Source organism: Triticum urartu, chromosome 5 (assembly GCF_003073215.2).
Source record: "Triticum urartu cultivar G1812 chromosome 5, Tu2.1, whole genome shotgun sequence".
Taxonomy (NCBI): Eukaryota; Viridiplantae; Streptophyta; class Magnoliopsida; order Poales; family Poaceae; genus Triticum; species Triticum urartu.
In genome coordinates, this window is record NC_053026.1 from 635,759,002 (window position 1) to 635,767,339 (window position 8,338).

The 8,338-nt window shown below is 49.3% G+C and overlaps 2 protein-coding genes across 2 annotated transcripts; one reads left to right on the forward strand and one right to left on the reverse strand.

Annotated features, from left to right (window-relative positions):
* Positions 1-271: 271 nt before the first annotated feature.
* On the forward strand, positions 272-992 carry LOC125507584 (LOB domain-containing protein 24-like). Its single transcript, XM_048672126.1, has 2 exons — positions 272-475; positions 576-992. The coding sequence occupies exons 1-2, from the start codon at positions 272-274 to the stop codon at positions 912-914; spliced, it is 543 nt and encodes a 180-aa protein (XP_048528083.1). The 3' UTR covers positions 915-992.
* A 715-nt stretch (positions 993-1,707) lies between these two features.
* On the reverse strand, positions 1,708-4,192 carry LOC125511456 (SUMO-conjugating enzyme SCE1). Its single transcript, XM_048676838.1, has 5 exons — positions 4,027-4,192; positions 3,827-3,910; positions 2,434-2,586; positions 2,231-2,344; positions 1,708-2,108 (listed from the first exon to the last, which is right to left on the reverse strand). Exons 1-5 carry the CDS (start codon positions 4,096-4,098, stop codon positions 2,046-2,048), a joined length of 486 nt encoding a protein of 161 aa, XP_048532795.1. The 5' UTR covers positions 4,099-4,192; the 3' UTR covers positions 1,708-2,045.
* Between the last annotated feature and the right edge of the window lie 4,146 nt (positions 4,193-8,338).

The window sequence follows — 8,338 nt, forward strand, 5'->3', positions numbered from 1 at the left end:
GTGCTGGCCGGGGAGACCAAGCGCTGGCCCTGCGGAGAGAGTAAAAGGAAGGTGCAAACGGCGGCCGCCGTGCGGCGCGCTTAGAATTGGCAACAGCAATGCCGTTAAGCTTGCCATGTTTACACCGACGTAGCCGTTGGTGCTGCCATTTCTAGCTCCCCCCTCCATGCACGATGCGTATATAAGCATGCGCTCACAAGATCTCCCCGAAATCTTCCAGAGATCCCACGAAATCCCACGAACTCGCACCAGGATCCAGCACTAGATCATCATGTCCACCACCGGCGACGTGGAGGTGGAAATGCACGAGGAAGACCAGGAAGGCGGCGGCAGGAGGTGCGCGGCGTGCAAGTACCTGCGCCGGCGGTGCGCCCACGACTGCGTGCTCGCCCCCTACTTCCCGGCGTCGCACCCCCACCGCTACGCCTCCGTCCACCGGGTCTTCGGCGCCAGCAACGTCGCGAGGTTGCTCCAGGTACGTGACCACTGGTAATCGATCCGGCCACCATTGACATGTTAGAGCTCCTCCTTGCATTTGCACCGTTCAAGATTTAAATTGAGTTGCCATTTTGCAGAGCTTGCCGGTGGACGAGAGAGCTCAGGCGGCGGAGACGATGGCGATGGAGGCGCAGTGGCGGGTGGAGGACCCGGTGTATGGATGCACCGGGATCATCAGCCAGCTGCAGGAGGAGATTCAGGCCACGCAGTGCGAGCTCGCCAGGACGCGGGCGCAGCTCGCCATCGTCCCCGCGCACGGTGCGCAGCTGCAGGGTTCCACGGTTGCTCTTCCGCCGCCGCCGCCGCCGCCGCAGCGTGACGACGGCCACCGCGTCCCAATCTCGCAGATGCAAGGGCTGGGAGAGGCGGTGCCGTTGCTTGACCCGGACGAGTTCCTAGATTTCGACGGGATTTGAGCTCTGATCGATCAAGCGCGTACGTGCATGCGATGCAGGCTGGGGAAATGTCAGGGCGAACGATGGTGGCATTGGGCTTTTTACCACTGATGAAGTTGATAATTGATGAATGAATAATGTCGTATTGCAATGATTTACACGCAACCTTTTTTTTTTGAATTGGTTTGAATTGCTTACCACATATGTCACGTGGTGTACATGCAACCTTTTATTGTCCGTGGGTAGAGAATCTCTTGTTAATTTGAGAGATTTTATTAAAGGCTTGTGTATTGGTGGTATTGAATAGAAATGTACGGATATCTGAATTCTGAAACGCGCATGCATTGGTGACGTTGAGTAGGAATAAACTGAATCATGGTTTTCCATTTTGCTGTCCATATCAGCGGCTCATTTCTTCAATGCCTAATGCCTCCACAAGGAAGTTGAGCCTGAGCTGGAGGAAGAAGCTGAATTTCATGATCGGCCTGCAGATAAACTCCAGACGCCAATCGTGCCGCCATCCTCGTAGTAAAAGGAAAGAAGCATGATTTGTTATTGAAAAGGGGGGTGCCATCGGAGTAGGACTGACAGATGCTGTCACCATGGGTTTGAGCTTAGGTCCGGCGACACCAGCTTGGCTAGCAGAGCACTCAAGGTCTAGAAGCAAATCAGCCAAAATGACGGCGCCAAACAAAATGGATCTATGCACGCTGGGGCAGAGGGGGTGAGCCCACTCCCCCTCTCTTCTCCTACCACCAGCAGAGATGGAGAACAGAGCAAAACAAATGCTTTGCTAGGATACAGATTAGAAAAATGACAGAAACATGGCACATGGCAAAATGTTATATTGCAGCCAACAGACGCATTTAGAACCGACTAGTACCGCACACGGCAATCCACCTCAAGACAGACATTTAACCCACAAAACAAGCACTTAGTTCAGGGATCACCGTTATGAAACCCGACTACAACCAACAGGATCTTAAGTCAAGACTGGTCCACAATGACAGACGATGAATACTTCTCAAGGCACCCTTTTCCGGGTTGTACTTGGTCTAACTCCATATATGCAGAGGCATTCATTTTAGATCTACTTCCAATAACTATGCGGATGTGCAGAGCATGGATCATTAAGCTTGCCAATCCTTCCTCTCAGACCAATGCGGGATACTGCTTTGCCTGCACCCGAACACGCCTCTTGTACTCAGCTGGATCCTGCACATATATACCGAAAAGGTGTGTTACCGACTACAGGGCCATATGCAAGCCGGTTTAGGAAACGTAGCCGGACTACCAGAATGCATTAGCTAGACCCTGGATGGTCGCTGTTGACTAACCTGGATGAAAAGGTGATAACCATCAGTCTGGGCAGGGTCAGCCGGGTTTGGCTGATCAAGCAAGTCCTGAATTCCAACAAGGATTTGCTTCACAGTAATAGCAGGTCTCCAGCCCTGAGAGGAAACAATCAAATGGTAAAACCATGCTATCAAATCTGGTACGGAGTACTAAATATACCCTAATAGATGGTTTGCAGGCTTACGCTGTCCTCATTGAGGATTGAAAGGCAGACTGTCCCCGAAGGGTAGACATTCGGGTGGAAGAAGTTCGTAGGGAACTTGCACTTGGGAGGCTTGCTGGGGTAATCCTCGCTGAAATGAAGGGTGAGAGGGAAGTATCCACCTTCCCAATCAGTCTGCACAACAAGAGATGGGAACAGTTAAAGCTGCGCCAAGTTATAACAAACAGTTTACGACTCTACCATAAAGAAGCGACAAATGCAGAATATGGCTGTAAGGCTATGAGTTATGACAAGCTTGAGAATGTACCAAGCAATAAGCTAACAACGGCATCCAACAGAGTGAACAGGTAAGGCAAACAACTGAGATCATTAACAAAGAAGAAACGTATGTTTACACGGTCTACATGTGTCGCACTAAATCATGGACATGTTGTCAAGTATTTTAGCCCAGTTTATACTCACTGTTGACGCTAGTCGCTAGACACCTCAGATTAGCCTAAATCAGATCGTTGCCACCAAAGAACGAGCAGGTTAACAATAAGTTGGCTAGCAGGAATCCTGGGTTTGAAGATATTGAAACCATACGGTACAGTGACTGGAAATATCCTAAAGCAACTCTACCAGGACACCTATGTACTGACTTGGCTGGGTAGATAACTGGACTTGCACAAAATCGGTGGTGACTCAATTGAGGTTCAGTGTGCAATCAATTTAACTCCATCTCAAACATCCATTGCAGCAATTAACACTCCTTTTGAAGTATCTATCTATCCTAAATGTGTGCCTAAACTCCGGGTTGAAAATTCTGAAAGTATACAGCAGGGCTATTGCAGGTATGCTAACACTATTTCACTGGGGACCTGATAGTGACTCTAGTTAGGTGAGTCGATGACAGAAGTTTTCCTTTGCAATTGAAGTTGTGCATACAAATACAGAAAGAATTGAACTCCCAGTCAACCTCTAATTGAAGCATGAACTAACCTACTAATAGTGTAGACGTTTATGGATAAACCAGTAGCAGCTACATACATACTCTGTAGATAGCTACAGTTAGACTGACATTAAAAAGGTACTAATCCTTGGCCATACTGAAAATGCATGAAGAAACGATCACAGGCCACAGCACAATGCAATTGAAGGGTCAGACGAACTAAATAAGCACTAATCCGCGGAAAGGAAATAACACCAGCGGGTTCTTATCCAATATGTGTCCCCGGTTGAGTCACACAGCGGCACGCCCTAACCTCAGTCCACGGAGCGAGATCTGATCAGGCGAGCTGTGGGTGGGTCGCGAACGGGAAACAACCGAAGCTAAGCAACCCGATCTAGTCTAGGGTCAAACGAGAGGGCTATAGAAGGTGCTACGCACGCCGCTGTGAAACGATCGGAGGAGAGCGGGGGCAGAGCTTATTACCCCTTGCTTGCCGGGGATGGTGCAGTGCCAGACCATGAGGTTGACCGTGCCGTCGCCCAGCGTCTCCGGCTTGGCGACGAAGCCCTGCGAGAACCAAAACCAAACAGATCAGGAACAGCCGCGCGACATCCTCGATCGAAACAGCAGGTTAGGTGGGGCGAGGCGAGGCGGGGAGCGAAATCGAGAGGGAGGGGGCGTACGTGGGGGTGGTTCTTCCGCCAGGCCTTGCGCTCCTCGGCGAGGCGGCCGCGCGCGATCCCACCGGAAGACATGGCGGCGGCGGCGGTGGACTCCGGCTGGTAGGTGGGGTGGAGCCGACGATTTGGGGCGGAGAGAGCGCTGAAGTCAAGCGTGTCCCCGTATTTATTTCCCTCTGCATCATCGGGTGGGCCCGGTCTGTCAGCGGCCGCGTGGGCGGGCGGGGCACGCGAGGCGGCGTGGGCGTGGCCCGTCACGCTGCGGCGTGGGGCCTCGCACCGATTCGTTGCCGTTGGTTGTACGCTTCGAATTGTTTTCTTTTTATTTTCTTTTTTTGGTGGAGCATCGGATGCGCGACGGCCGACGGCGACTGATGCGGTCGGTCGCGGCAGCGCGGGTCAACGTTGGTGGGGAGTGCGGTGCGGTACAGCTGGGCGAGATGGGCCCGGAGGGGGAGGGGAGGGGATGAGATCGGGCCCGCGCCCGTCGCCGGCCTCGTTTTTCGCGAACGGGCCCCCACCGCTGGGAATGGGATTCTGCTTCGTCCTCGCCTTGGTCCATGCGACCATGCGTGCAGCGGGACGACGAGGAAGCGAAATTGAAATCCAGCTCTCCGCAGGTCAGGCATCGGCACTGAAAATACCTGTGATCGTATTCGTACCGCTGGCTGGTATACTTGTGCTGTTCTACTACCGAAGATTACCAATGTCATAAATACAGTAGCTGGCAAATCTGACCCTATACATTAACGGACATGTCCGCGGGCGCATTCGGACCGGCCTTCATATTTTCCTTCCGGCATCCCCATATCTCAAATCCAAACTCTCAAAGCCATATAGATTCATGCACGTCCATCATAGAAGACAATATTGGTACGGAGCATAGATAGCTGAAATTTATTTTAAGTACACAACTCAAGTATTAGCTCCTTGGTTGTCATTGTGAATCCACATGTGATCCACAAGATCATTGAGTAGCTGCATGTGCATCTAATGATTTTGAAGATTCTGATGTATCTGCAGAAAGTTCATAAGTTGAGCCGCATCTTGATTTTTCGAAATTTTAACTTGTTCTTCAGGTGCTTCAAAATCATGACTTTGAGCTACACCATCACCCTTATCCTCGACAACCATATTGTGTAAAATAACACAACATGTCATCAGATCGGCTGCCACAAAGTTTCTAACTCCACAACATTGTAGCGCTTCGCACAATTCCCAACGAGCTTGAAGCACACCAAATGCCCTCTCCACATCTTTCCTAGTCGCTTCCTGCATTGTCGCAAAGTGCCTCTATCTATTGTCATGTGGTTCGGATATGGTCTTCACAAACGTCGCCCGCTGAGAATAGATACCATCGGCAAGATAGTATTCCATGTTATACTCTCGGCCGTTGACGGTGTAGTTGCACGGCGGTGATTCCCTATTGCAAAGCCTCCTGAACACCTGATGATCTCGAAAATTCTGATGTATCTGCAGAAAATTCATAAGTTGAGCCGCATCTTGATTTTTCGGAATTTCAACTTGTTCTCCAGGTGCTTCAAAATCACGGCTTTGAGCTACACCATCACCCTCATCCTCGACAATCATACTGTGCGAAATAACACAACATGTCATCAGATCGGCTGCCACAAAGTTTCTGACTCCACAACATTGCAGCGCTCCACACAATTTCCCAACGAGCTTGAAACACACCAAATGCCCTCTTCACATCTTTCTTATCCGCTTCCTGCATTGTTGCAAAGTGGCTCTATTTATTGCCATGTGGTTCGGATATGATCTTCACAAACGTCGTCCAGTGAGAATAGGTACCATCGGCAAGATAGTATCCCATGTTATACTCTCGGCCGTTGACGGTGTAGTTGCACGGTGGTGATTCCCTATTGCAAAGCCTCCTGAACACCGGAGATCGTTGAAGCACATTAATGTCGTTGTGAGAACCCGGCATTACAAAGAAAAGCATGTCAAATTCATAAGTCATGTGATGCCACCGCTTTTAGTATGATGGTGGCCTCTCTAGTGTGACCTCTATCCATTTCCGCAAACCTCCGGGGCAGTTTTCATTGCCAATGCATCCAATCAATTGATCCGAGCATTTCTGGAAACCCCCTTGCCTCTCCAATAGCCAACAACTTCTCTGTGTCATGTGCATTTGGTTCTCTAAGATACTCAGGTTCAAACACCCCCACCACGGCACGGACAAACTTGACAATGGTATTCAAGCACATGCTCTTTCCCATCTTGGACATCTCACCAAGGGCATCTGCAGCAGTATCAAGTGCAAGCATTCTCAGAGCAGCCGTGGACTTCTGCTTGGCAGAGGAAGAGAGTTATCTGCAGCAATCCCTTGTGAGCTTGAAGTAGTCGTCGTGTGCCTCCACGCCCTCCACAATGCGTAAAAACAATCGTTTCCGCATGCGAAAACAGCGACGAAACCATGGATCATCCGGTAAAGTAGGATTGGGAGCAAAGTAGTCTCTATGCTTTGCTAAGGACACCCTGTACCGGTTGATCACTCTTTTCTCTTTGATTGAGCCCTTGAAGTTGATAATATGCTCCACTTGCCGGTCCATTTTCTCTTGCATGCTCATGAGCATAATCATGTCCACTTCTTCGTCCGAATCCGAGGAATCGAAGAATTCATCTTGAATCATTTGGTCAAACTCCGTCGGTCCATACTCCTCGTCCGATGAAGCATCGAATCCATCGTTTTCCCTAACAAAATCACAAAAAAATCCAGTCAAACAATGCGTTGAACACATCAAGCGCAAGGCGGAGCCAGAGAGTTGCCGGACGTACCACGGTGGCGTCCGGGCCGGCGATGAATTCCCCCACGGCGAGGACGGGAGATAGGACTGCTTTGTCGGAGCTGGCGACGCAGAAGTTAGGAATGGTTGCGTAGTGTGCGCGGTGCCGGAGCTTTGAGACGGACGGCGCGGAAGAAGAGAGGAGGTAGCAAATGCATCCGGCAGGTCTTAGGGGTGGATAAGGTGCAATTTAGGATGGGATCAGGCTGTCGGGGCCGACGTAGCGGGCGTGCCCCGGCGCCCCCGTATCCGTCCCATATTTGGGTTTCATATGAGGGGTGCCGGTCACCCCGTGTGTTTGAGGCCCGGTTGAGATGCCCCTCTAGGTCAAAATTTTGTGACCGAACAGTGACCGGGCGGCCTGTCCAGACGTATGAGGCGGGTTTGAGGCGTCCGACTGTAGATACTCTAACTAGGTTGTTGTTTTATGTCATGACCAGGGTGTACTAGCTCTCACTATTCCAAATAAAGTTATATATCGGTCAAATACTTTTATAAAAAAACCGAGTTGGTGATGATAGTGTGCCTGCCATCTTGCAATATAGACCGTCCGATCTATATCTGACGGATAGAAAGTATACTATGGTAATTTTACAAAAAAATACCCGCACCTCTCTTCATATTTGCAGATAAGGCATTCCCTCGTTCATACTTATCTCCCATAACTTTATTGTTGAGCAATTAAAAAAGGTAACCTCTGAAATAATTTGGCATGGTGGTCGCTGCCAGCGTCGTCCATCCTCATACCCCCGTTCAGTCCGACCATCAATCACCACCACGCCCCAATCCTCCTCACCTTATCTTTCCTCTTTCTCGAGATATCATTAATTTTTACACATGTGATTACTCCCGCATGAGTCAACCACAACAGGTGTTTTGTAAAAAAAATGCATCTTGGTGTTTCATCCAATGCACAGGCATCTTGCTAGTCAGTCATAAAAAATACAACAAGTTATTATCATCCGACCTTTTTTCTAACCATGCATCCGTAGGCATATGCTATACTTGTATTAGTGCGAGTCGCAAAACATTACAGACGTACAATTAGGTGCGTGTACAAATGCGAAAACACAAGAAAAATACAAGTAGTCTCCGCCATACTTTGCATAAGACTAAAAACAAATAAAAGTTGCAAAATCGTCCTACTGACGGAGTCAAATTTAGCAGACCTCAGGTAGGGGTGCCGAACTGATGGCCTTAGTATGATGGTAACATAGATACATGATTTTAACAAAGTTTGGTTTTCTCAAAAAGATAATACCTTATGTTCTGCTTTGATTATATTGATTTGAGGTAGTCCAGATTACAGGTTGATCTACCGCGAGATGGTTGTGTCTCGTCTACAAGTCCTCGCGCCCTCGACTTATATAGATACCGGGGTTAGGATTTACACATAGATCGGTTACATCTATGGCAATCGTGGGGTAGACGGCCTCTAAATCTTGGAGTATATATGGGTCAAGTCTTCAAAAACATCTCATCTTGGTGTCGTGGGCTTTGACGAATGT

What these genes read in the sequence shown, in the direction of transcription:
- LOC125511456 (XM_048676838.1), bottom strand. Translation starts at nt 4,098, where the DNA reads ATGTCTTCCGGTGGGATCGCGCGCGGCCGCCTCGCCGAGGAGCGCAAG. An exon ending in GGCGGAAGAACCACCCCCAC is followed by an intron (nt 3,911 to 4,026) that starts GTACGCCCCCTC and finishes TGGTTCTCGCAG; the next exon opens with GGCTTCGTCGCCAAGCCGGA. An exon ending in CCATCCCCGGCAAGCAAGGG is followed by an intron (nt 2,587 to 3,826) that starts GTAATAAGCTCT and finishes CTTGTTGTGCAG; the next exon opens with ACTGATTGGGAAGGTGGATA.
- LOC125507584 (XM_048672126.1), top strand. Translation starts at nt 272, where the DNA reads ATGTCCACCACCGGCGACGTGGAGGTGGAAATGCACGAGGAAGACCAG. An exon ending in ACGTCGCGAGGTTGCTCCAG is followed by an intron (nt 476 to 575) that starts GTACGTGACCAC and finishes GCCATTTTGCAG; the next exon opens with AGCTTGCCGGTGGACGAGAG.